Raw genomic sequence first — 27655 nt, 5'->3', positions numbered from 1 at the left:
TTTTTCATGATGAAACCTTTATTTTATTTTTTGTACAAAATCTAAAATAACAGAACATAGCACACATGTAGGAGATGGTATATGTAAGGGTCTGAGGTCAAGGAGAGGGTAGGTATCTTGGAATCAAAGGTCAAGGAGGGGTTTCTTGTGGTCAAAGGTTGAGGAGGAAGGGCCTGATCTTCTCGAGGTAGGACGGCTTCAGGTAGTCCTTGAGCTCACTCCGTCTGACCCAGAGGGAGGAGGGGGCTGGAGGCGGGAGGGGTCCACTCACTACAGCCTTGAAGAAGAACACCTTGACCCCCGTGAGCCCCTCGCGGTCCCGCACCGACCGGGGCATCCGGTACTTATAGAGGCCACACGGGGCGTTGCCCAGGAAGACCGTCTGCAAGTCTAAACCTGCAACCCAGACACACATTACATCATCATCATGTCTAGACCTGAGTACCAGACAAATATTACATCATCATCCCTAACGCATGATGAGATTTAGGCCCAATCCCATTTCTACCCCTTACCCCTTCCGCCTTCCCCTTCCCCTTGTTTTGAAGGGGTAAGGGGAAGGCGTAAGGGGTAGAAATGGGATTGGGCCCAATCCCATTTCTACCCCTTACGCCTTCCCCTTACCCCTTCAAAACAAGGGGGAGGGGTAAGGGGAAGGGGTAAGGGGTAGAAATGGGATTGAGCCTTAGACATCTATTGTCAAAACTACCTGCTGAAGTGTTGTACGCTATATTCAACCTAGATTGATAAACGATAGGTTCTTGTCTAGAATCTCTTCTAGACGAATCGCTCAAGTCAGGTGGTTGTCTCATACATCGTCAGCCATCGATTAGTAGAATCTAGGGATGGGCAAAATGATTATTTTCCGGGAACTAGTTCTTTCAGTTCAGTTCACTATAACGATTCGTTTATTTGATTCGTTCGTTTTGATTCGTTCGTTACGTCAGATTACATCTTAAAAAAAATAAAAAAACTTTTTTAGATAATTATTATTTTTTTTTAATTGGTCGTGGGTCCGGACAGGACCGTCAAGACCGCAGTCCGCCGTTTGGAGATGCCTGCTATAATGTATGTCGAACGTCCCACCAATATTTATACCACTTGCTTACTCTCTATATTTCATTCATGGTTTTACATTTATAATTTTATTTTACTTTACATTTAATTCTTCATTGTTCAGGCATTACAGAACTTGCATGGTCATAAATAAAAAAATACGAACTGCAGTATAATTTCTTTGTTTGTTCTTAAATTGACGTGGAATGGAGCAAAGACTCCTGGGATTGGGAAATGCGTTTATCCAATAAACAGATGGAGGTCAAGTCTATTTTCGAAAAAATGTAGGGGGATATATGAGTCGAATGGTATGACCCAAGATACGTCAGACAGAGAAAGCGCGCATATTCGACGGTACCGCCTTGTCATTGGTTTACCCAGGTGCCATTCCAACACCGTTGCTACCTCTCATTGGCTGAATCTTTGAGAAAGTTGTAGACTCAATCAATGGAAGTCGCGGGGAGACGGAGCTCTGTTCGTTTGTATATTTTATTTACGTGACCATATCTCTCCACCTCCAGTTCTTCTTGTTTTGGGGAACCAGTTCTTGTCGTTCACGTTCGGGATTCGTTCGTTGTAACGAATCAGTCGCGACCGACACATCCCTAGTAGAATCCAAGCGGGCTTCATAATGCAAATGTCTCTGAAACATTGCCATGCAACTTATATTATCAAAAAAAATTCAACTTCCATTCTTGTACCATGGAGTGGTACAAACATGAAACCTGGATGTGTGCATATCAACAGTGGCTCCCCAGATTATGAATATAAACAAAATGATGTGACTTATTACCAGGTGTGGCGGAGAGGGCTCTCTGGGCGGTGGTCTTCAGGGTCTCCCCAGCCTCCCAGGGGGTCTGAGGCAGCATCCACAGCCTCTCAGAGCCCACCTCCTGCTGGGTGAGGAGGAGCAGCGGCTCAGCCAGACAGCGGTCGGCCCGCTCCAAACGCGCATCTACCACACCTGGAATACACAACACAACACGTGGATAACTCAACACAACATCTGGATAACACAACACCTTTATTACACAACACCTGAATAACAAAGCACAACAGCTAGATAAGAACATCTGGATAGCTAAACACCTGAGTAACACAATAAACCACATGAATAACAACATTACCTGGCTAACACAACACCTGTGTAACACAACACAACACATGAATATCACAAGACAACACCTGGATAACACAACACCTGAAACACACAAGACAAACACCCGAATTACACAAGACAACACCCGAATAACACAAGACAACACCTGGATAACACAACACCTGAAACACAGAAGACACCACCCGAATAGCACAAGACAATACCTGCCTAACACAACACCGGCACATCAATACAACAACATTATAACGTGCTACGATGTGACTGCTCACCTCGGGCCCGGGGTTGGGTGGCAAACCCCTTGAGTCTCTGCTCCCACGCGTCCTCCAGATCCTGTGTGAGGACGATGTCCTGGTCTCTGTCCGCCTCCTCCTCCTCGTCCGAGTCATAATCCACCGCCTGCCTCCTCCTCAGCCTCTCTTTGTCATCAAGGAGACGAAGCTCGTGGTCTGACATCAGGCTACGCTCCAGCTCCATCTGCAACCAACACATCAGCAACATCAACACCTACTAACCCCTAACAAACCTAGCACACTAGACAAAACCCTAACCTCCCCCAACAGTAATAACCTACATTAACCTCAAAAACTAAACTCTAACCCTTAACAATAACCTCCAACGCTTGCTTCTAACACAAAGACATAACACGTACCTCTTAAACTAACCTCTAACACAAACCTATACCCTGTTAACAAGTTCTGATACTCCAGCTACACCTGGAACATCAAACAAGTCAACCAACCCTAACACTAACCCCATACCTCTAACAATATCCCCCTAACATGCACCCTGACTAACGCCCTCTATCATAAGCCTAAACCTGAACACACTCCGAGACTATACAGGCTCGTCTCTAGCCCCTAACACCTTGATGGGTACCTGGTTCATCAGCTCAGAGAACTTGGCCTCCAGGGGTCTCTGGTCCGCCGAGATGACCGCTAGCCGCTGCACACACGCCGCCCCCAGCAGCCTCCACGGCTCCGCCGCATTTTTAACTACAGCACCGGAGAACTGGCGGATCCCCGTCTTACCGGACGCTAAACGTCCGGCAGAGTTGGACAGTTTATAGAGTTGATAGAAACAGCGACCTGCCATCTTCACCACGGGCGCTGACATCTTGCCTCTCCCACAAGTCCTTGCGGCGGACGAGTTCATTAAAGGAAACAAAGGGGTAGTCTAAAATCATAATTGTGTTGTAGGAAACTAACGCTCGTCTGAGGTTTAATTTAAACTGATTTACGATACTTAAAGTATTTATACGCCATGCCCTTTGTTCTGAATAAAAAAATAGATATTAATATTATGTAAGCTGTAGTGAGTGAGTATTCGGTGACCCCCGACGACTTGGACTGGACTCAGCAGGCCTGGTTCAATGTCAGCGTGCTGTTGAGCTGCTCGGACATACATAACAAAATATCACCGAGTATCACCTCTTATCAAATCCAATGACATAATATCATATATGATATACACGTAAATCATGTTCAAGCTGAACTGTTCGTTAGTCGGCTCCATAAAGAAGTTGTGCTGCTCCAGGTAAGGGCTTCATACTTACAACCAAAATGTTACTTAATCCTTCCAGTTACATGATGTTTACTTCTACAGATGTGTGCCATTCATTCTTATAGTTGATATCATTATATTACAAAAGATAATTGGGTAGTTACTAGTTCATTCGTTCTTATTGTTAATATCGTAATAAAACATAGGACAGTTGGACAGTTCCTACTATGCATGCCATTCATTCTTAAAGGTGATATCATAATGAAACATAGGATTTATACCGTATCGTTGGTTGAATGGAGGTTGAATGGAGACTCAGTTAGTGTGGTTTAGTGTAGTTCAGCAAGTGTAACGTCAAATAGGCCCAGACAAATTTTGGTTCATGTTAACCTGGTACATATTAGCCTTAATAACTTGGATCAAACGAGTGTTCCAATGTGTACGTGTCATACGTGTGTTCAACATGGTTCATATTAACATGGTTCATACGTGTGTTCAACATGGTTCATATTAACATGGTTGATAATATCAACCATGTTAAAATCAACTTGATGTTAACATGGCTGATATTAATATGGTTCATGCGTGTGTTCCACATGGTTCATATTAACATTAGGGGTGGGTATTGCCAAAGAAGTCACGATTCGATTCGTATCACGATTCACATGCCACGATGCGATTCTATCACGATGCATCGCGATACTTGAATTATTGCGATGCATTGCGAATTTTCACTGAACACTGTTAAAAAAAAATTAAGCCATTACCAGTGGCTGACTGACTGTGTATGATCTGGATAGTGTGTTCAATTGATAACTCAAAGCAACTCAATTCATACATAGCTGTATTTATTGAAACGACTATTACTGGATACACTGACAAGAAGTGCTAAGGATCTATAAAACTTAAAATAACAAAATAAGGATAATCAGTGCCGTTTACATGGCCTCAGTGGTCCTTTAAACCAATGAAATGAAAACATTCAAACATTTCCCCTTTTGGAAGTAGCTGCCATTATAACAACTGTATCATTTCATAAACATAAGAGGACAAACTGATGCCACAAAAAGTGAATAGGCTTTATAAAACGATATATATATATATATATATTATTTTTTTAATTATTCATTTTTTTTAATTAATAATCGATTCTTGGCGTCAACAATCGATGCAGTAGATCGTGAAAATTAGAATCGCGATGCATCGTCATGACGATTATTTGGCACACCCCTAATTAACATGGTTCATATCAGAGGTGTAGCCATGGTTTCAACATTGGGGGGGACAAATGCCTGGGGGCGGGGTCCGGCCCCCCCCAGGCAAAGATTTTGAACATGCATTAATCTGGTGCACTCCGAGAGCAAAATCTCAATACCTAGCACCTAATTTTGAAGACCTTTTTACACTTCCACAACAGAGGAAACATGGAAGGAATAATATCACAGATATCAGCAAACTATTTACCAGTAGACTACTGAAACACACTGTAGACATCAGTGCCACTGCCAACAGGATTCTGCTCTAATGTCACAATTTGGTTTAAACCATTAATATTTACTCTTTGACAATCATTTTGCAGACGCTTTTATCCAAAGTAACTTACAAATTGCATTGAACATAGGAAAAGCCAAGGCTCTACTAGTTTCCAGAACTCCTCTCTTAGGCTACTCACCTCTATGTCACTACCAGATTGACACACACTGCTTTCATCCTCCAAACGTTCTTGCTCTCTCTGTGCTTATATTAACATGGTTCATACTTGTGTTCAACATGGTTCATAATAACGTGGTTCATATTAACATGGTTCATACTTGTGTTCAACATGGTTCATATACATGTTTCATACTTCTGTTCAACATGGTTCATATTAACTTGGTTCATATGAATGTTCGATTCATATGAACATCGTTCATACATGTGAATAACATTGTTCGTATTCACTTGTGCAGCAGCACATATGTGACTCAGTTGAATGGAGCTCACTATATCTCGGAACCACTTCCATCAGGCTTAAATGTTTGTACTATACTGTCATTTTTATCTTTCCATTCATAAACTCTTAGCTAAGAGTTTATGGAGGACCACAAGTGTCACGGAAATAGTAATGAAGAAATACAAAGTAATTTATTATTAATGGGCAATAAAAAGAGGAATTATAAAAATTATTTACAAATGAAATATTAATCCATCAATAAGTAGCTCAAATTAAAATGGGATTTACAAAAACCACTTAAAACCGTCAATAAGTACATTATTTAAAAATTCATTAATGAATTCAAAAATATATTTGAAAATGCAGTTTAAAAAGGGAAATAAATAACTGGATTCACAAATTTGATGAAGAATACAGATTTTAATCAGACATTTAAAAGGGCGATTTCCTTGACATTTGCATTTCCATTTCCCCGCTGCTTTTCCTTTTCCTATTAGATATTCGATTTGCTTAGTCATTTAGCTTTTCCTTTTAGCCTCTCCATTTAGCCTTTCCGTGACACTTTGGGCCTTGCAAAAAAAACAATGCAAATTAGCCATGGGATGTAACAAGCTCTCTGATTGGCTAGAGAGCCGCACCCGCCTAAACACTGTTTAGGCGCCAAGAAGACCCTTTTAAGAAGATAAAAGGGAAACGATAAAATGGAAACGCGGCATATTATAAGTTCTATTTCATGTAGGCTACGCCGTCGGTCTAGTAGGGGTGCAACGGATAACAAAACTCACGGTTCGGATCGTGTCACGGTTTTTGAGTCACGGGTCGGATAATTTTCGGATCAACAACAACAATAAAGATAACAAGACAAATGTGACTTTAAATACAATCTTCAAATTTTTTAAAAACAAAATAAAGTGAAAAATTAGGTAATAATCCTGCTTCCTTTAAGCATAGTCAATATTTAGAAAAATTGGAATCTGAGGCATTAAGGTGCGGCCACACCAGACGCGTATCTCGCATACTTTTTACGCGAGATACGCGCGTATAATGTTGCTTGACCATTTTGTGTCAAAAATGGTCGCATACGCGCAATACGCGCTATACCTGTCCCTGAGTGACTTCCACCTCCTGTCCACTGACAAGAACATATATACATATTAAGTTGTGTAACCTGACAAGCGGGACAGTCTGTTGTAGTAGTATCACTTAATATTACTGCTAACTGGTGCTACCGCTAACCGGCGCTAACTTTTTTCATAGTAGAACACAACCGATAGCTGAAGCCAAGCAAAATACACACACACATTATTCACTGATCTTACCAGGAACGCCAATATCCTCTGCCACGTCGACCCACGCCCTCTCTGTTTTGTTCCTGTCCCTGTACGACACCATCGTGGTGTCGTACAGGACAGGACGGCCGCACACGGCGACGATGATATTTTGATCCACCTCCATTTCTGTTCGTGTAGTGTCTGTAGTGTTGATCAGCAGAGAAATAGTCCGCCAAGACGTTGAGGTTGCTTAGTAACCAGAGACTCTGTCCATGCAAGTGAACGGAGCGTTCCCTCTTCGTCATAACTATCAAACCAAACATCCTTCACATTCACCGAGCGAACATTATGAAAGTAAAATGCACATTTCTCGCTAGAAATGTTTCCATAAAAGCATTTAATGGCGTAACTATGTTACTATTTCCACACAGAATAAAGAAAGATGTCGGCCGTATGCTTCTGTCCAAGCTCACTACTCTCTGCCAGTGACGTCGGGTCAAGCTCAACGCTGATTGGGCAATACGGCTAATCGTCATGCGTATGAGCGTAAAAAGTTCAATTTTTTGAACTCTTGAAATGTACGCGATATACGCACTTTACGCGCGCATAGCGCGTACATATACGCGCCTCATACGCGCAATACGCGCGTACAATGTTGCTTATACGCATATTACGCGTAATACGCGTAATACACGCGTAAACCAAAGGTTCCCTATGGAAAAAATGGCGATTTCATACGCGAAGTACGCGAAATACGCGTCTGGTGTGGCCGCACCTTTATTCCTTCTTCTTTTTAACATGGATAGTAAAAATCCCTAACCCTGGATTTACAATTCAGGATGTCTGCATTGCCTGGAGAGAGTTTAGAGTCTACACTCTCCCAAGGCAATGCAGACATCCTCATCTTCTTTTTTTTCAGTATCGTAGCGAAATACAGTTTCTTTCGTATTATTTGGCATTGTGTAAATCCATTGATTTCGGTTGGAAGACTCATTGCTCATTGCAAGGGGGGTTGGTTGTAGTCTTTTCGCTCGGTTCTAGCCCTACTGTTGACACGGAGAACCGAGCGAAAGGACTACAACCAAACATAAACATGTCCGGTCCGGTTTCCGTTTCAACGGGATTTACGGAACGCCTAATACAACACAACAGAAACTGTCTTTCGCTACGATACTTGGTGATGTTGTTAATACCGGAATTGTCCTTTAAACATGCGCTGATCACGTGAACGCACAACTTTTTTTCTTATCAGCCGATCCGCGGATCACAAGCGTCCCGAACCGTGAGGGTTGATCCGTACGGATCACGGGAAACCCGTGAACCGTTGCACCACTACCGTCTAGGCTTCGCCTTATGGCCTTGTCCCGTGTGCGTGCTTGCGCGCACTGAAAATTTCAACTATCCACCAATCAGCGTGGGCACCGCCCACATTTCCCACGGTATCGTGTCTATGTAAGACGTGTATACCGTCGCTCATCCTCCTCCCTTTTCTTTCAGCACTTGTGCTTATCAGCGGAAAATCGAGAATACATTAAGATGACTTTGACAAAACGGATCTCCCAAGCCGGTGGCAGCGGCTCGGGCGAGGCCTTGGACAAATGGCCCTTTTCAGGGCCACCTGAGAGCGCTCCTAGAGCTAGGCCCTTTTCAGGACCCCTATGCGCCTCCTGTCCCGCCTCCCTGGCACCGCGTGACGGGCACTTGGCGTGCTTTCGGTGCCTCGGCGCCGACCACGCCGCGGCTGCTATGGCGGCCCCCGTCTCCTGTGTCGCATGCCGGGAGCTGCCTGAAGAGGGGATCCTCTCCAGGCATCTCTTCTTTTCCCCTTCGGTGGACCTCGCTGAGGCCATCGACCTGTTCAGGGCCGGGGCCCCTGACCTGGACGACGACGGCGGCATCATCGACGTCGATGATCTTGTTGGCCTTGGTTTCTGCCAAGCGGGCCGGTGAGCTAACCGCTCTGTCTGTCAGCCCGAGTTGCTTGTTGCTAAACGAGGACAGCTCCTTCGCGTTGCTCAGACCTAATCCTGCGTTCCTCCCGAAGAACATTAATAGTTATTTTCGGTCGAGGGATATTGTGCTTAAGGCTCTTCACCCCCCGCCTCATTCTAGTGAGGCGGAGGCGGAGTTGCATCTCCTGTGCCCGGTGCGGGCGTTGGTTATGTACGTGAATCGCTCGGCCGCGTTCCACTCCACACAACAGTTGCTTGTGTGTTATAGCGACGCTAGCAGGGGCCGCGCTCTCTCTAAGCAGCGGTTTTCTCGCTGGATATGTGAGGGTGTTTGCTTAGCCTACTCTCGGCAGGGCTTGGCGCCACCGTTGGGCGTTAAAGCTCACTCCACACGGAGCGTGGCCGCTTCAACGGCTCTACTCAAGGGCGTTTCGGTGGAAGACATCTGCGCGGCTGCGTCTTGGTCTTCCCCCGGCCCCTTTGTCCGTTTTTACATGTTAGACATGTCCAGGGGTTCACTCGGCAACTCTGTAATGGAGTCCGGGACCCCTTTTACGGCTTAAAGAATATAGACATGTTCTTTAAAGCGGCGTGGTTGGTTTCCTCTCGCCGGCTGACGAGTTGGATTTGACTACCAGTCTTACTCTCCCACCGTTTTTCAAATGAAAAACAGGCTAGGGAGGTTTTTCTATTGGCTCGCCAATTGTCAGGTGTTTTTTGTTTGCCAGTATGGCACTCCCGCCGTTTCTTTCAAATAAGAAACGGCCGAGAGAGACCCCTTATTGGAGAGCCGGATTCCGTAGCTCCGCCCCCGGGGGTAGCGGACCTAATGGAAACCGTGTTGCTCTGGTTTTTCTTTTCCTTTTCATGGGTTCCATGAAGCACGGATTAGAGTCTACAGACTCACTTTTTTCTCTCTTGATCATTGCCTTGCTTGATCTAGGAGTTTTACACATCCTTGGCTTTTTGAGTCTTAATGTGCTCTGGTGACTTTAGTCGTTTTGACTAGGGTCTAGCAGGAGTACATTGATCGGGCTCCGCTCGCAGCTTCACCTTAGCCCATAAGGCGAAGCCTAGACGGCGTAGCCTACATGAAATAGAACGATAGTTATGTTATTATAACTCTAGTTCTATGATTGTAGGCGTAGCCGTCTAGTTTCCCACCTGCTGTACCCTCCAAATGCTGAAAGAATAGCGTGGAGGATGAGCGACGGTATACACCGCCTTATATGGACACGATACCGTGGGAAATGTGGGCGGTGCCCACGCTGATTGGTGCATAGTTGAAATTTTCAGTGCACGGGACAAGCCCATAAGGCGAAGCCTAGACGGCTACGCCTACAATCATAGAACTAGAGTTATAATAACATAACTATCGTTATATGCCAGCCGCATTTAAACAGTGTTTAGGCGGGTGCGGCTCTCTAGCCAATCAGAGAGCTTGTTACATCCCATGGCTAATTTGCATTGTTTTACCAGTGCAAGACCCAAAGTGTCACGGAAAGGCTAAATGGAGAGGCTAAAAGGAGAAGCTAAATGACTAAGCAAATCGAATAGCTTATAGGAAAAGGAAAAGCAGCGGGGAAATGGAAACGCAAATGTCAAGGAAATCGCCCTTTTAAATGTCTGATTAAAATCTGTATTCTTAATCCAATTTGTGAATCCAGTTATTTATTTATCTTTTTAAACTGCATTTTCAAATATATTTTTAAATTGCATTTATTTATGAATTCATTAATGAATTTTTAAATAATGTACTTATTGAATGTTTTAAATTGTTTTTGTAAATCCAATTTTAATTTGAGCTACTTATTGATGGATTAATATTTCATTATTATTCCTCTTTTTATTGCCCATTAAAATATCAAATAATGAAGCATTTTGTATTTCTTTATAACTATTTCCGTGACACTTGTGGTCCTCCATAAGAGTTAACATGCATTACTTGTCAAGCTATAGCCTATTCTAAGAGTGATGAGGTGTTTTTATTTCTGGGTGGTCTTGTTGCAGCCGGGGAGCTGCCGGTGTGCAGCGGGCAGTGGGCACTAGCACCGCCGGGCAGCAGGAGCCCACGGCGGCCGCAGGGGGCGCAAAGGAGCCGACCAAGGACTTCAGGTACCGCTTTAATAACAACCGGTCACCATACAGACATGGAGGTTAACGCTGTACAGACTGACAGCAAAGACCTGGACGGATCTGAAATGTCTTCTATGTGTTCAATTTAATAGTTATTTGTACCTTATGTATACCCCTAGTTGCACATTTGTCATATCTTTGGGGTTCTATATTTGTGACTCTACCTATTGATCCTATTTCTTATACCATGTGAATGTGTTCTCCTTTTGGTCAGTTTGTACGCACCACTGCCAGGTCAAGAGAGCAGTCTCCGGTGGGCGGGTCATAAGTTTGACCAGCTGCCCATCGCTCACATCAAGGCCACTTACAACAAGTAAGAATCGCTGGACCAACTGCTTCGGTTTTTCTCGGGGTCGCTATGGTTCTGTGGTACTCCGTTTCTGCAGTATAAATAGTTCTGTCGTTTGAATGGTTCTGTAATATTAATGGTTCTGTAATATTAATGGTTCTGTTGTCGCGGGCAGTACTCACGTCCAGGTCACGGACAGTGCTGGCCTGTCATTGGTCAGGACGTCATGTGGAACCGAAGGCTTCAAGAACATCAAGAAGTCGACGCCCATCGCCGCTCAGACTGCAGGACACTCGGCTGCCATGGTGACGACACATCCCATAATAACCCTGAGCTTTTTCTAAACATGATGGCACCTAAGTAACCATGATGAACCATGATACTGATACTAGCTAAAACTGTAGCCAACCTAGTTTAGGTCTGTGGTCAAATGATCTTTCGCTTTGGAAGCTTGCTAACCGAATGAAAATACCCGGAAGTATCAAAGTGGCAGCCATGATAAAAGCTGTTAGAATTCCCTAAATGATGCTTCAATGCTTCCTTTTTAATCTCCTTTAGCATAGGGTACACTGGAACATAATTTATGAAAGGAAAATAGATAATGCCGAGCGCCCCTGTTAAAGCTAGGAGCTAACTTGTAACTAGGAAGCTAACGTTGTGCCTGTCCTCCCATCAGAAAGCCGTGGCTAAGGGCGTGACCTACGTACGTGTCATGGTGAAGGGTCTTGGGCCGGGACGCTTGGTGAGTCTCAACACCCTCCTACACCACCTTCTCATCATAGTAATCAGTCCCCCCTCCTTCTCCACCTCCTCCTTCCAACCGCCTCCTCAGTCATCACGTCCTCCACAACTTCATGTTCTTTAGATTGTCAGCCCTCTATATATACAATGTACTCTTCACTTATTCGTATTATATTCTTGAAATTCCCAGATAGGCAATCTATATGTCTGTCCATGTTTCTCACTTTGATCTAATGTGATCTAACAGTGCCCCCTTTCTCTCCAGTCTGCTATTAAAGGTCTGAGTATGGGCGGTATCGAGGTTGTCTCCATCACAGACAACACCCCTGTCCCCCACAATGGATGTCGCCCACGCAAAGCAAGGAGGATCTAAATGGACTAAACCATGTTGTACTGGAGGGGGCGGGTTGTGTTTATAATTTGCAAATAAATTAAAATGTTTTTCATGACTTTGCTGGTGTGGAGTTATTTGTGGAAGTACACACTTCTTTGTTTCTTCGTCTTGATATCCAAGGCATATTAAATCTCACGTCATAGGTCAATTCCTTATGCTGGATGAGCATCTCACTGTTGATACTGTTTAGCTGCCAGTTCCTTGATGAAAGATTAAACCTTCATTTAATCCATGGGAACCACCTGAGGTACCAGCAGGCGTTCACTGGGAGCTAGTCTGGGTTGGTTTTCACTAGGAGCTAGTTGGGTTCGGTGTTTACTAGGAGCTAGTCTGGGTTCGGTGTTTAAACAAGGAGCTAGTCTGGTGTTCACTAGGATCTGGTCTGGGTTGGTGTTGAAACTAGGAGCTAATCTGGTGTTTAAATTAGGAGCTAGTCTGGTGTTGGCAAGAAACTAGACTGGCAAGTGCTTGAAGATACTTTTATATTACATACGTCTTTAAGATCACAGGGTCTCACCTGTATTTCATTTTGGGGACAGCAAACATAACACTTTTCTGAAAAACATGCACAGATAATCCAGATGGTGGGGTATCAGAGAGAGGACAGAGAGTGGGGTATCAGAGAGAAAGGACAGAGTGGGGTATCAGAGAGAGAGGACAGAGAGGACAGAGTGGGGCATTAGAGAGAGAGGACAGAGTGGGGCATTAGAGAGAGAGGACAGAGTGGGGTATTAGAGAGACAGGGCAGATAACGGGGTATCAGAGAGAAAAGACAGATAACGGGGTATCGGAGAGGAAAGATGGTGGGGTATCAGAGGGAGAGGAGAGAGAGGACAGAAAACGGGGTATCAGAGAGAAAGGACAAATAGCGAGAAAGAAGGGACAGGTTTGTCAATGTATAAAATATACAATACAGTGGAGGAGAGTCAAACTCTAATACCCCATTGAGCAAGGCACATTTAGGTAATGTCTGATCATTATAGGCAGCTCCCAGTATAACCAGTAGCAGACCGTGATTATACCGAGCAGCCCCCAGATTAACCAGTTGCAGACTGGTTTAAGTGTGCGATGGCGGAGATGATGATGGCGATGGGTGTGTATAGTGACGGTTTTGGAGTGAGAAATGAGTCTGCTTCATATTGCACATCGGGGGGTTGGGGGTTAGGGGGGGGGGGGATAATAGCCAGGGACAGAGGAGTGGGCTCGGTGGGAGCTGTGAGGTCCCTTCCTGCCGTGGGTTACTCGGTGGTCAAGGTGCCCAGGTCCAGCTGGTCCTTGCGGCGGCGCTGCTGGCTGAGCAGGGAGCTGAAGGGGTAGAGCTTGGCCTTGGCGGCGTACAGCTGCCCGGCGATGTCCACCTTGTAGTCCCCGCGGGTCACAAAGTCTGCGGCCAGGCCCCCGGGGGTCTCCACGAAGCCCAGGCACACGTGGCGCTCCAGGGTGTAGCTGTAGGCGCTGGAGGTGGTGGCGCCCACCATCTCCTTGTTCCGGAGGATGGGCTCCCCCCACCAGGGCCACAGGTCCAGCTCCGTGTCGTGCTCCTCCAGCACCAGCATCACGAAGCGTCGTGCCACGCCCTCCTGCCGCTGCCGCAGCAGCGCCTCGCGCCCCACGAAGTCCATGTCCTGGAGGGGGGTTGAGACGGGACACTGGTAACCAGGGTGACGGGTGTATGATGGTGTGGACTACACGGTTACCATGGTGACTAGAATATGAGGGTGTGGACTACACGGTTACCATGGTGACTATAATACGAGGGTGTGGACTACACGGTTACCATGGTGACTATAATACGAGGGTGTGGACTACCCGGTTACCATGGTGACTATAATATGCTGGTGTAGACTTCACGGTTACCATGGTGAGTATATATATGAGGGTGCGGACCAGGCTGTAAACCTTTGTGACCAGACAGTAACCGTTGGAACTATATTATGATGGTGTGGCACAGGACGTAACCATGGTGACAATAATATGATGGCGGTTTCCTGGCGATAGCCTTGGTGACTATGACATGATGGTGGTGACTATGACATGACGGTGGCGACCAGGCCGTAACCATGGTGACTATAATATGATTGTGTGGCCCAGGCCCTAACCACGTTAAAAATAATATGATGGTGGTTTCCTGGCGATAGCTTTGGTGACTTTAATGTGATGGTAGTGAGGCCTTAACCATGGTAACAATATTAAGATGGTGGTGACCAGGCAGTCATCGTGGTGGCTATTGTAGGATAGTGTGGAACAGAGAGTAACCATGGTGACTATGATATGACGGTGGTGACCGGGCCGTAAGTAAGGAGTCTCACCGAGTCGAGCTTGACTCTGAACTCGCGGCCGCACTCCAGGGGCGTGGTGAAGGAGTCCAGGTCCTGACCCCAGAAGGCGAAGAACTTCTCGATGCGGAGGCTCCTCAGGGCGTAGTAGCCGGCGTTACGCACTCCGTACTTCTGGCCCACCGACATGACCTCGTTGTAGACATGGAGCGCATACTGGGGGGGAGAGGCCGAGAGATGAAGCTCCAGACAGTGTTTGTGTGTGTGTGAATATATATGTAAAGTATAGATATTAATTTACCTCAATGGGGATGTAGAGCATGAAGCCTGGTTCCCCGGTGTGCGTCATACTCATCACTCTGATCCCGTTGGCGTAGCCCACGCTCATTTCCTACACACACACAATTAATATCCATTACATACATTATGTTTATGGTGGTTATGGTTAATAATGATTACTATAGTAACAATGATAATACTTGAATATTATAAAATAATAATAATATGAATTAATAATGATGGTTAATATAGTAATAATGATTATTATACGATAATATTATTGTCAAAATAATAATATTAATTCATAATGCAGCAAGAGTTAGCAATCTTTTAAAGAAACCCACACCACCTCTACCAACAAATTACCTTTTTACAATATGACGTCAATTCACGTCATCTGCATTCAATTTGACAGAAAACATGGGCTACTATTAGCCTTATATATTATAACATAGGTTTGGATGTCAATGGTAGTCTATGGTAATCTATACCTTTCAAAACACGTAGGAGGTCTATGGTTATCTATGGTCATCTATACCTTGCAGAACATGGAGGGAAAGTGATCAGGCGTCATGGAAACATAGGACAGCTCAGCCAGGATGTCTGTGGCCCGGGGACCAATCAGATTGAGAGCTGAAGGACAGAGCATGAAGTGAGTGCAGCCCATGCAATATAATGGGTTACTAACAAATAACAGTGAAATTACTGATAAACGTCAAAATGATTGAAAGAATCAACAAATAATAATTATTGCACAATATAGACATGTAAAGTGCACCACCTTAATAAAACAATCCTCCAATTGATAAGGAAATGGGAATAAGAGATCAAAGTTCAAAGTTCAGCGAATCATTACTTCAGGAACTAATATGTGTGATGAAATGTTAAATATTTGTTGAATATGAGTCAATTATGTGTTAATACATTTTGTTCTTGTTGTGTTCTTGATTTCTTGATATGATTGTTTCGTACATATGCCAGCCACCAATCTAAAGCAGTATTTCTCACACATACTCGGGCAGCTCCTTTAAAGAAAAAATAAAATGGTCCGAGAGAACAATGCCATCCAAGGGCGTGTATTTTACTTATATCCTACCATAGTGGCAACATGTTCTCATGAAAGTGTTTGTGAATCCCCTGTTTCAGTCGGAATTCATACACAATGAGATAAAAAAAACAACATGTTTTTGGCTGGGAGCTCTATGGAGGAGGGGGTGTGTCATCACAATGTTTACGACCCACAGCAACTTTGTGATACTTTATAAGTACAGTTGTTGTGTATGAGCAGTATAATGACCAATGTTGTGTACGAAATGTGCCACATACTACACAAAGGGAACCATAACCCGCCCTTGGACTTGAACATACAAACTTAACCGCTGGTCGGAAAGAGCTTCACCCATCCACACACACCCTGTCTTTGTCGACACAATCAATAACAACCACCGCCCAGATAGAGCTCCAGATAACCACACACACCTCACCACCGGTGTCCCTTCATTGAGAAGTGAAAGAGTATACTAACAGGCACGCAAAGAACGGGACCTGAGCAGAGTGGAACGTTCACCAACTGGATGGCAGAGACAAGAATTTAACTCCTGCTTTCTCTACATTACGTCTTAGCCATATTTCCGTGATCATGATAAAATGCCACACCATGGCTATGTTGTCTTCAAAATGGCTATGTTGAAGATCATTTAAGATATTATCAAGTTTAAAACAAAACAAAAAAAAACGATTTGGCAGTGATCTGGACTGACCGGTGTACTTCCAGGACACGTCCTCTAGGTGGAGCTGTGGGTCGTTGGGCATGTGTTTCTTCATCCAGGACCAGCAGTGGACCTGCTGGTCACTCGGGGAGATGACGAAGAAGCTGAGGAAGACAAGCAGTCAGTTGATTCTACGATTTTAGAATAAAGACAAGATGTATGAGTAGAAGTACTGATATATCTTCATTAAGATATTTCTATTTATTTGTGTGTTAGTAGTTAGTAGTCATTATCTTCATTTCATTAATGAGGAAGGGGATAATGGGTACTTTTATACCAGAATAGAAGATATCTCCGTACCACTTATACTGACTTGTGTACTCAGTACTTATATATCTTTATTTAATTATATTTGTTTACTTGCGTGATATAATTATCCTCATTATATTAATGAGGTAGGGGATAATGAGTACTTTTCTAAGTACTATAACAGGTCCTACCTGTTTTTGCTGAGGCGCACCACGCTGCAGTCGTTCTCGTAGCCTCCCCTCTCGTTCAGCATGCCAGTGTGGACCATGTGACCCACGGGGACATCCACGTCGTTGGCACACAGGAACTGGAGGTAGTCCAGGGCCTGGTCCCCTGTGGACTACACACACATAGACACTAATTAATCTCTCTCTCTCTCTCTCAGGGGAGGTGAGAGGAGGAGGTATCGGGTGGAGGAGAAGGAAGAGGGTAGAGGAGAAGGTGGTAAAGGAGGAGGTTTAAATCAAAGAGCAGGAGGTTGTTAAGGAGGTAGGGGGTAGTGGGGGAGGTATAGATTATAGGAGGATGTGGTGAAGGAGGAGTTACAGCGTTCTCACCGTCAGCTCAAACTTGGTGAAGGAGGACATGTCGATGACACAGACTGCCTCCTTACAGCACTTGACCTCTGACCCCACCAGGTCAAACCAGTCGGGTTTATAGAACGTCTTACTGTGGTCCAGAGACAGCAGATCTACACACATAGACACAAACACACACACATGCACACACGGACACAGGTCAGGCTTCCTGGTTTCATCAAGGTGGAAATGCTATAGAGATAAAGCGTCGCGTTGCTGCTGTTGAGCTACAGTTTGAGTTTACTAGATAATTATCTCGTAATTATGAGATAATTATCTCGTAATTATGACATAAAGATCTCGTAATTATGAGATAATTATCTCGTAATTAGGCAAGGCAACTTTATTTATGTAGCACTTTTCATACACAAGGCAGACTCAAAGTGCTTCACATATAAACATTGTCATACAATTAAATAAAATAATAGGTAGGTAAGTAAAAGAAAAACATATGCAAAAAAATAGAAAGTTAAAAAGGCATTTTAGTATTAAAATAGAAAATAAAGGCAAAGTTAAAAAAGCTTTTTAGAAAGTGCAATGTATTTAGGATTTAGCAGAAAGCTATAGCAAACATAAAAGTCAGGAAATAAAGATCTCGTAATTATGAGATATTTTCTCATAATTATGAGATCTTTATGTCATAATTACGATATAACCTGATTTTGTGATGTGAATGCAATGCGCCACCGTAGTAAATCACTCCAAAAAAAAAAAATACAAAAAAAATTAAAAAAAAATCGGCCGATACCGATACACGTAAAAAACGCAAATATCGATATATCGGTCGATCACTAATAGAGAGCAAAGAAGGATCTGCTCTAGAGCTACAGGAGGAGGAGCTGTTATAGAAGTGAAGGAGAAGGTGATGCAGAGCTAGGAGCAGGTTCTATAAAGCAACACGAGGAGGTGTTCCAGAGCTACAGTGGGAGGGGGTGTTATAGAGATAGGATGAGGTTAGTGTTCCCCCCAGAAAATGTCTTAGTCAAGGTGGTCAAGGAGGAGGGGGGGGTTGAAGGGGTCTTCAGTGAGGGTTTCAGTTCGCAATAATATAAACAACAACCTGATGCCGGCGTTTCAATTCCATTCAAAAAGATTTATGGCACGCCTATTGTTTTGAACAGTATTACTGATGCATTATTTATCTTTATGTTTTGTACTTGATGGTAGTATGTTTTCATTCCCTACGAGAGTTTTGTACTTTGTTATTGTATAATAATATATATATTCAAACACATTGATTTTACAAATTGGTAGTCAAGGCGGGGCCCTACTGTTGATAAGGCCTTAACCCTACAGTGCTGGGGGAAACAATGCAGCTGGTGCTATAGAGCTGGGAGGAGGTGCTTTACCTTTCCCGGCAGGGACAAAGTACTTTGGTCTCTCGAAGCCGTGCTTCTCCATCCAGCGCGCCCCCTGGGTGTCCAGCCGGTCGTACAGAGGACTGGTCCTCAGCTGGCGCCCCGTCTGGTAGTCCCAGCGGGGAACCTTCAGCTCATACAGAAGGGCTGACAGACAGACAGACAGACAGACAGACAGACAGACAGACAGACAGACAGACAGACAGACAGACAGACAGACAGACAGACAGACAGACAGACAGACAGACAGACAGACAGACAGACAGACAGACAGGTAGGTTGAGACTATAGTTGGGTCGTACCACCTTCACACACAAAGTGAACTGAACAAGATAAGATAAGATAGACACTTTATTGATCCCTTGGGAATGCTCCTTCAGGGAAATTCAAAATTCCAGCAGCGGTAGTACAGACAAGACACATAAACAAGCAAGAAAAACACAAGCTAGTGAACAAGTGTTCACTTGCGGTATTAAAAATCCCCCCAATATAGTCTCCCAAAGTCTTATAGTCTTTCAGAGTATTGTAGAGTAGTAAAGTCTCCCATAGTATTGTAGAGTAGTATAGTCTCCCAGAGTATTGTAGAGTAGTAAAGTCTCCCATAGTATTTTAGAGTTAATATAGTCTCCCAGAGTATTCTAGAGGAAGAAGAGGACGAGACTCACGCATGACCTCCATCACCCGATGTCTGAGGAAGGTGCGACTGCTCTGCAGATTGCCAAACCTCTTAATGTCCAGGGGCCACACGTTAGCTGTAGGGTAGCCGTACACCATCCACTCTGCAAGGTACCTGGAAAGATTAATAAAGGTCATATTAGAACCATACCCCATTCGCTCTTCTAAATGTGCTTATTAGTTATAAACTAGGAAGCGTAACTAGAGTAAGAAACTAGGATATGTTTAGTAATAAACTGGGATATGTAACTAGAGTTGTAAACTAGGATGTGTTACAAGAGTAATAAACAAGGATGTGTTGAGTAATAAACTAGGATGTGTGACTAGAGTATCAAACAGGATATGTTTATAAATAACTGTGTTAAGTCATCAATAGGATGTGTGACTGGAGTGTCAAACTAGGATATGTTTATAAATGATCTGCGTTAAGTAATCAATAGGATGTGTGACTAGCGTAATAAGCCAGGACGTGTTTGGTTGTAAGCTAGGATGCAAGGGGGTAAATAAGGAGGTGTTACCTGCCCGCGCCCCCAGCCAGTGCCAGGCCAGAGGAGTTCATACCAGCCAGGACGAAGTAACCGTGCACCCCGGGGGTCTCCCCCATCAGGCAGCGCATGTCTGGGGTGAAGGACTCTGGACAGTTGACCAGCTGCTGGATCTCTTCTGACTCCAGCTGTGGCATCCGCCTCAGCAAGGCACTTAGCATGGGTTCTAGTGGGAGGAGGAGGGGTTATAATAAACCACCCTGTATCAATACAATAGCACATTTACAGACGCAATAGCACCCCTAAAGGAGCCCTGAGGTAGTCAGAGGTCAGCGACTAGTGTAGAGGTCAAAGGTTAGACATCTCCCCTAGTGTAAAGGTCAGAGGTCAAATACTAGTGTAGTGGTCAGCTCCTAGTGTAGAGGTCAGAGGTCAGCTCCCAGTGTAGAGTTCAGTGATCTGTTCCTAGTGTAGAGGTCAGAGGTCAGCTCCCAGTGTAGAGTACAGTGATCTCTTCCTAGTGTAGAGGTCAGAGGTGCGATGAGCTCATGTGCTGTACCGAAGTGGTCCCAATCCTCCTGCATGTTCTGGACCTCCAGCTGGTTCCGTCCCTCCGTGAAGATTGGTTTAGGATTCTTCTCAAAACCCCCCGAGAGAACGCCTCCCTGCCAGGGACGCACATAGATCCTCCCGTCCATATCCATCACCACTAGGGACACAGAGAGACATAGATCCATCACCACTAGGGACACAGAGAGACATAGATCCATCACCACTAGGGACACAGAGAGACATAGATCCATCACCACTAGGGACACAGTGAGACATAGATCCATCACCACTAGGGACACAGAGAGCCATAGATCCATCACCACTAGGGACACAGAGAGACATAGATCCATCACCACTAGGGACACAGAGAGACATAGATCCATCACCACTAGGGACACAGAGAGACATAGATCCATCACCACTAGGGACACATAGAGACGTAGATCCATCACCACTAGGGACACAGAGAGACATAGATCCATCACCACTAGGGACACAGAGAGACATAGATCCATCACCACTAGGGACACAGAGAGACATAGATCCATCACCACTAGGGACACAGAGATATAGTTCCATAAACACTAGAGAAACAGACAGACATAGAGACAGAGCGAGACAGAGAGACATAGTTCCATTATCACCAGAGAAACAGATATAGAAACAGAGGGAGACAGAGAGACATGGATCCATTACCACTAGTCATAAAAAGACGGAGACAGAGAAGCATAGAGAGAGAGAGACAGAGAGATAGAAGTGAGAGGGGAGGGTGCGTTTGATGTAAGAGACCTGGTGTGTTGGATGGGAGCGGCTGCTTCAGAGGCTTGCTGAGGAGGTAGAAATGTTCACAACCATGAAGAGGAATGGAAACCTTCACCTCACTGGCTTGGCCCAGCTCATAGCCCCACTGGAACACATTTAAGCATATATACAATATTGTAAACAGTATATGGGTTAGGGTTAACCCTAAACCTAACCCTATATAATATGTATAGATATATTATACATGTTATTTTAATTAAACTATTATATTGAATTATTCATATGAAATAAATTGCACAAAAATGACTAAATATTATTAGGTAAGTGCTGCAAGGCAGTTTATGATCTTCTCAGGCTTTATTCTTTATTATTATTCCAAAACTGCTATCGATCTCCTCCCAAAAATGTTTACTTAAAGACTCCATTAACAGTATAACCTTTCAGACAAGAACCTGTCACACTGGAACCTGTCAAAGAAGAACATGTCCGTCTAGCAAATGTCACACTACAACCTCACTTGTCCTTATACGACCTGTCAAGAGTACAATCTGTCACACTACAACCTCACCTGTCACCATGGAACCACATGCAAACCTCACCTGTTACACAAGAATCTCATTAGAAACCAACGTTTCTAAGATAAGAACATCACTAGAACGTACCCTGTCACACTAAAAACCCCGCTAGAAGCTATCGGACGAGAACTACACTAAACATGTCAGACTAGGACTTCAGTAGAACCTCAAGTATCACATTATAACCTCATGAGAAGCTCACCTGTCCCGCACAGTTGACAAAGTATTCACAGCTGATTGGGCCGCGGTCCGTCTCCACTGCGGTCACTTGACCTTTCTCCACCAGGACCTGCTGAACAGTGGTCCTCTCCAGAATCTGAACGCCTGCACACACACACACACACACACACACACACACACACACACACACACACACACACACACACACACACGTAAGAAACTCATCTAAAAATATATGAATAATACTTGTATCATCATTTTAGCAAAGAAAATAAAATTAATAAATAATGCTGCAATGTGGGACTCGGGAGGGATTCTGTGGGACAGCAGTCTTTTTAGGTCCGGTCTGGGTCAAAAAGTCCCGGACCTGGTGGTCAATGGTGATCCTTGATGTAGCTGAATGTAGCTGTAAGCCTAATGCTGGAGCTAGAGTGGATAGATTCACATTGTCTCGAGCCTCAAGACCCATCAGGTGCAAAACTCTCCTAGCAAAGCTGGATCCACAGTTTCTATGGACAATATGTCTTTATTTAAAAAACAAATGCATAAATAATATTGAAATCGATTTGCTTAGTTTACTTTAGCCCAACTAGTCAGCGGATCAACCAATCAGACGGAGCCTTTTGAGCCCCAGACAGACCTTGTCCTGCAGCGGATACAGCCAAGGCTCGGTTGACATCGGGTGGGGAGACGACAGCGTCTCCGGGGAGGTGCAGCGCCCCCACCAGGTCATGGATGTTCACCAGAGAGTGGAGCTTAGAAATCTCCTTTGGCTTTATAATGCTGCAGTTAATGCCCATAACCCTTGGGAGAGAGAGAGATAAAGAAAGAAATCCTCCATATTGTAAATACTATGTATTTTTTTGTTATCTGTTTATAGGAGATACTGTTATTTTTATAATATTGCGTTTTATACTTATATAATACTATATACCCAACCTTTTTATTTATTGTTCACCTGCTTTGGCAACGCAAATGTCTATTTCTCAGGACAATAAAACTTTTTTTTTTATTTGAATTGAATAAAGAGAGAGACAGAGAGAGATAGACAGACAGACAGCAACAGAGAGACAGAGATCATGTCCAAACAGTCCTCATCAGGTCAGTTGGGATACCTGCCCTATATTTTTTCTTTCTTACCTGAGTCTCGACGCCAGGCGCTTCAGAGACAAGAAGCGGTCTTGATTCTGAGCAAGGCAAAGAGAGCCGGTCTTTACATAACCTGAAAGACACAAAACATCAGGGTTACCCTTAGAGTACACTTATGTTGATTGGTGTTAAGGGAATTTCTGTTTCTATGGTAACAGGGTGTTGTTGAGTTGTTACTATGGTAACAGGTTGTTGTTAAGATATGTTGCTATGGTAACAGGGTGTGAGGGAGTTGTAACTATGGTACCAGGGTGTTGTTAAGAGGTCTTACTAATGGATGTTTTAGAAGGTGTTGCAATGGTCACAGGGCGTTGTTAAGGGGTGTTACTATGGTAACAGGGAGTTGTTAAGAGGTTTTACTAGGGTAACCGGAGGTGTTACTAAAGGAGAAGCAAACCCTTAAAAGGGACATATTATGGCGCCGTCCACACGGAGACGATTACTTTGTGGAACCTCATAAGTCTTGTGCGTTTCGGCCGACCGTCCAGACGGAGCCGGCGGATACGGTGCCCGAATCCGTACATTTCTGAAACCATGTCCCAGGGTGGTTTCAAATCTACCTATGCGGTTTCGTGTTAGGATTCGTGGGGACGCCTGAAACGCAAACAATGACGTCATTGCCCCCCCCACCAGCTAGGCGACGTCAGAGTTGCGTAGATCTTTTTATTTTTATTATTTTTGTAGCTTTAAAACACAGCCCCTTGATAAATTGAATTACTAACTGTACATTAAAAAGTATTTCTACTCAATTTAAAAGGTTGAATCTCCTCGTGACTGAATGTTTGTACATCGCGCAGGCTGTATGCGCGCAGGCTTGATGCGCTTCACTTTTTTCTGTGGAGAACCAGCGCCTTGAATATTTACTACAGCGTTTCTACAGCTTGATGCGGTTTCGCAATGAATCCGTCTTTATGGAGATATTCCTGAGACGCATTAAAACGAAACCGGACCGTTTTCGCCCCGTTTCGGCTCCGTGTGGATGGGGCCTATACCACCAGGTGTGAGTATGATTAGCCTTACAAGCAGTTTCGAAAATCATCTATCCAGCACAGATCTAGACACGCCCACTAGTGATGTCATAAGGGGCAGATTTTCGAAACAGTTTGTAAGGCTATTCAAACTCACACCTTGTGGTATAATATGTCCCCTTTGAAACTACTTATTTTGGATTAAATGTGAAATCTCTTGAAATGCTGTTACGGCCACTGATTGTTTGTTGCTGCCTTCTTGTTTCCCCTCTTATGTGCAGGTGCGAGTCATTAACAACTCATCATCATCCCGCCTCTACCAACCAGCTGCCACCAATCACCTCATCAGTTTCCAGCCTGGGGAGGCCTGCCACACGCATAAAAGCCAGTTTAACTTGTCCCTTACCCTCTCTCCTTTTTGTGGTTCGTGGACTGGTTTTGCTGTGGCATGGTTAGAGCATTTTGATATATACATATCTAAGAGATATACATATATTGTCCCCTAGTTTTCCTTTCTCCCCCTGCTTGCACCAATTGTGACCCCCTTTGTTAGTTCCCCCATGTTTTTTTGTCTTTGTGGTTACCTTGCAGCCTTGGGACAGGTAAGACGGAGGCCTCTATACATTTACACGTAGTGCTCTTTGTTAGTAACACTAGGCTAGGAGTGTTGCTACCCGCTGTACTTTTGGCTTAGTTTAGTTAGGTTAGCGGACGTGTGGTCTGCTGTATTAGCAGTTAGCTTAGCTTGTTTTGTTCTTTTCTTTGGCAACACTCAAGTCCCAAGGCCCGCTGGTTTTGTCGTATGTTACTGTTGTGTTTTTGTAATCAGCCCCATTAAACCTATGTTCAACCTTGTCTGTTGCTGTTGTCATTCCTTTATTGTTTCAATCACTAATGGTTTCTTCATTTACACCCATAACCCGGTTAATTTTAACATCCGTTACCTCCCTCGCTACCCCTGGACAGTGGGAGTTGTAACAAACGCAAAAAGGTTTTAGAAATGTAGGATAAGATTGAAATTGCCCTCTGCTAGCCACCCGTCACTAGCACTGGCAGAAATGTCAAGAACATCAATTAAATGTTATGGCTATACCTTTCAAATCTAATGGTAGTGGGAGGCAGCTTAATTAGTGAGTGACGGTGAAAGAACAGTGAAAGTAGGCAGGGACTAGCTCAGAAGAGGGTGGTTGGTTTTCCTGTTAACTTTTTTTTTTTTAAGGTAACGGGGTGTCTCACTATCATAACAGGTACCTGTGCTGACTCCAGTCTCCTCCTCCAGCTGCTGGTAAAGGCTGTTGGAGTAGTCTGCCATTTGGCTCTCGATGGAGATGGCCTTAGCCACGCTGACGATACCAGCACACATTCGGGTGGTCCCGGCTCCCAGCCTGTGTAATAACCATAACTTAACCATATATAATCATAATCACAATTGGAATAATAACTACAACTCTCATTACCATAGCTATAACTATAAATTAAGCTGTATGCCTTCGGAGACATTTAGACTGTAGTGAAGCTCTGACGTAACACAGCAATCCTATGCGATTTTGTGGTTTTGCTTTGTCCTATAAAGTTACTGTAGAAAACTTTGTTCATAAAAAAAACGCTCAGACTAAGATTCAGGCAGGGAAAGATATACACTATGATTGTTTTATTTCTTTATTTTTTTTGGGGGGGGGGATTTCAAACATTGAAATCTATTTGGGCCAGCCATATATATATATATAGATATATATAGATTATAGATATAGATATATATATATATATCTCGCATGACAATAAACTATCACCTCACCGTCCCTGCTCCAGCAGTAGGATGTCATTCCAGCCCAGTTTAGCCAAGTGATAGGCTACGGAGGTCCCCACAATGCCCCCCCCACAGATCACCACTTTGGCCTGGCTGGGCAGTGGGGGCTGGCTGTCCCCACTGACTGCCCTGCGATGGCTGGAAACCCTATGAAAGGCTCCCCCCTGGAGTTGCAGCAGCCTGGGGAGCATGGCAGGGGACAAGCCCCTACAGCCCCACACGCAGTTACGCATGGACCTGCTGGCACACATAAGTTTAGTCATTTGTATGCGTTGTGTTATAAAGAACAGGCAGCTTTTGGGAGGCAATGGAATGCCAGTACAGGAACAGCTCTGTACAGTTAACACTAGTCGTTGTTTAATTTCAGCTTACCAGTTAATACTATTAATGGTTAACTACAGCTAACTAGCTCACACTATTAAGGGGTTTAACTACATCTAAACAGTTAACCGGCTAGCACTAGCAAGGGTTTAACAACAGTTAACAGGTTGCCCTATTAATGGCATCACTAGAAAATACCAGCTGGGCTAGTGCTAGTTAGCAGGCCTTTAGCTCAAGCGTTGCTAATGACCTCCGACCTTGAGCAGAACAATGGGGGTCAACCCGGAGGCTCTCTGCTCTGGGTCGTTGTTGGATAGTTTGTTAGTTACATTTGACTTATTTGTACGTGGCTAATGTATTGCTCACAGTTGCCACAGGTCAAGGCTTACAGCAACGTTAGCTTCAGGTTATTGTTGATACAGTAGACGTGTTTAATCATAAACGTTACTTTAATCACTGTGTGCTCGATCTGTTTTAAATTTATGCTCACCTTATCCACTTAATTCAGATGGGATATGTGGAACAATGATAAAATACCGTTAAAACATCAGCTCTGACAGCTAAGCTAATGTGCTAGCTGTTTACAACCATCCTCTTCTACTTCTTCTTGTGTTGCCTGCTCAGCTTCAGGGCGCACCAACGCCACTTCTGGTCTTGAAGGGAACTCTAGTCAACTCTAATAGATCTGACGTTAATTGGCATTCCTATTAAGTTGAGCGTTCACTGAACTTTTGCCCTCAGCATAGAATCAGTGTGATATAGTTAGATGCTGCTCCAGCCCATGAATTTAGTAGTAGTACTACTAGTTCTCATACTACTACTAGCTAACCCCTCAGTCGGAGATCTATTTTGCAACAAAAAAAAAAAGAATACATATTACTAAATGTTTTCTACGCTTGTATAATTTGTATAATATTGAATTCAGATTACTCCGACAAAAATATGGATAATTAAGAGTCTGGAGTATAGCTTACACCTCAAGTAACAAGTGGTCCCTCGGAGGTAAATAAACCTAATGTAGGTAAGGATCTTTTGAATTAAATTATTTGATGGTTATCCTGTCTTTCTACCCAACGACCGGAGTCATCCACAAGGCCAGGCAGGGCCTTGTGGATGACAATTAGATTGTAATGCTACTGGCTCTCCTTCTAATCCCTTCCCTGAAAGAATACTTATGGGGGTGGGGGGGATCCCAGGACCACCAAAGGGCCCTACGTTACCTGGGGCCACCAGAGGGCGCTGTGCCACCCTAGCCACCCAGAAGTGGGTAAAACTTCTTC

General features: G+C 44.1%; 3 protein-coding genes across 5 annotated transcripts; 1 reads left to right on the top strand and 2 right to left on the bottom strand.

The window, feature by feature from the left end:
- Window positions 1-3330, bottom strand: mrpl46 (mitochondrial ribosomal protein L46). Of its 2 annotated transcripts, none has more exons than XM_060070777.1 (4): window positions 3053-3330; window positions 2446-2650; window positions 1850-2020; window positions 1-396 (listed from the first exon to the last, which is right to left on the bottom strand). In XM_060070777.1, the coding sequence occupies exons 1-4, from the start codon at window positions 3326-3328 to the stop codon at window positions 152-154; spliced, it is 897 nt and encodes a 298-aa protein (XP_059926760.1). In that variant the 5' UTR covers window positions 3329-3330; the 3' UTR covers window positions 1-151. The 2 variants fall into 2 exon arrangements, with proteins under 2 accessions (XP_059926760.1, XP_059926761.1); XM_060070778.1 differs by having other exon boundaries at window positions 1-390.
- A 185-nt stretch (window positions 3331-3515) lies between these two features.
- mrps11 (mitochondrial ribosomal protein S11) lies at window positions 3516-12447 on the top strand. Its single transcript, XM_060070779.1, has 6 exons — window positions 3516-3709; window positions 10843-10947; window positions 11183-11281; window positions 11433-11562; window positions 11934-11999; window positions 12264-12447. Exons 1-6 carry the CDS (start codon window positions 3654-3656, stop codon window positions 12369-12371), a joined length of 564 nt encoding a protein of 187 aa, XP_059926762.1. The 5' UTR covers window positions 3516-3653; the 3' UTR covers window positions 12372-12447.
- A 763-nt stretch (window positions 12448-13210) lies between these two features.
- pdpr (pyruvate dehydrogenase phosphatase regulatory subunit) lies at window positions 13211-27025 on the bottom strand. 2 transcript variants are annotated; one of them, XM_060070776.1, is made up of 18 exons: window positions 26866-27025; window positions 26043-26294; window positions 25499-25632; window positions 23271-23352; window positions 22771-22934; window positions 22153-22274; window positions 21403-21520; window positions 20621-20770; window positions 20095-20287; window positions 19567-19691; window positions 18893-19048; window positions 17523-17656; window positions 17157-17305; window positions 16708-16820; window positions 15486-15580; window positions 14970-15059; window positions 14702-14884; window positions 13211-14017 (listed from the first exon to the last, which is right to left on the bottom strand). In XM_060070776.1, the coding sequence occupies exons 2-18, from the start codon at window positions 26285-26287 to the stop codon at window positions 13631-13633; spliced, it is 2640 nt and encodes an 879-aa protein (XP_059926759.1). In that variant the 5' UTR covers window positions 26288-26294; window positions 26866-27025; the 3' UTR covers window positions 13211-13630. The 2 variants fall into 2 exon arrangements, with proteins under 2 accessions (XP_059926759.1, XP_059926758.1); XM_060070775.1 differs by having other exon boundaries at window positions 26043-26291.
- Between the last annotated feature and the right edge of the window lie 630 nt (window positions 27026-27655).

Source organism: Gadus macrocephalus, chromosome 14 (assembly GCF_031168955.1).
Source record: "Gadus macrocephalus chromosome 14, ASM3116895v1".
Classification (NCBI taxonomy): Eukaryota; Metazoa; Chordata; class Actinopteri; order Gadiformes; family Gadidae; genus Gadus; species Gadus macrocephalus.
The sequence above is the reverse complement of the archived record's forward strand: the minus strand, read 5'-3'. Positions and strand labels throughout refer to the sequence as shown.

What these genes read in the sequence shown, in the direction of transcription:
- mrpl46 (XM_060070777.1), bottom strand. Translation starts at nt 3,328, where the DNA reads ATGAACTCGTCCGCCGCAAGGACTTGTGGGAGAGGCAAGATGTCAGCG. An exon ending in CACCCAACCCCGGGCCCGAG is followed by an intron (nt 2,021 to 2,445) that starts GTGAGCAGTCAC and finishes TGTGTATTCCAG; the next exon opens with GTGTGGTAGATGCGCGTTTG. An exon ending in AGCCCTCTCCGCCACACCTG is followed by an intron (nt 397 to 1,849) that starts GTAATAAGTCAC and finishes TCTGGGTTGCAG; the next exon opens with GTTTAGACTTGCAGACGGTC.
- mrps11 (XM_060070779.1), top strand. Translation starts at nt 3,654, where the DNA reads ATGTTCAAGCTGAACTGTTCGTTAGTCGGCTCCATAAAGAAGTTGTGC. An exon ending in ATCAAGGCCACTTACAACAA is followed by an intron (nt 11,282 to 11,432) that starts GTAAGAATCGCT and finishes TGTCGCGGGCAG; the next exon opens with TACTCACGTCCAGGTCACGG. An exon ending in GTCTTGGGCCGGGACGCTTG is followed by an intron (nt 12,000 to 12,263) that starts GTGAGTCTCAAC and finishes CTTTCTCTCCAG; the next exon opens with TCTGCTATTAAAGGTCTGAG.
- pdpr (XM_060070776.1), bottom strand. Translation starts at nt 26,287, where the DNA reads ATGCGTAACTGCGTGTGGGGCTGTAGGGGCTTGTCCCCTGCCATGCTC. An exon ending in GCTCCCATCCAACACACCAG is followed by an intron (nt 20,771 to 21,402) that starts GTCTCTTACATC and finishes CTGTGTCCCTAG; the next exon opens with TGGTGATGGATATGGACGGG. An exon ending in CTTTGTCCCTGCCGGGAAAG is followed by an intron (nt 17,657 to 18,892) that starts GTAAAGCACCTC and finishes CTATGTGTGTAG; the next exon opens with ATCTGCTGTCTCTGGACCAC.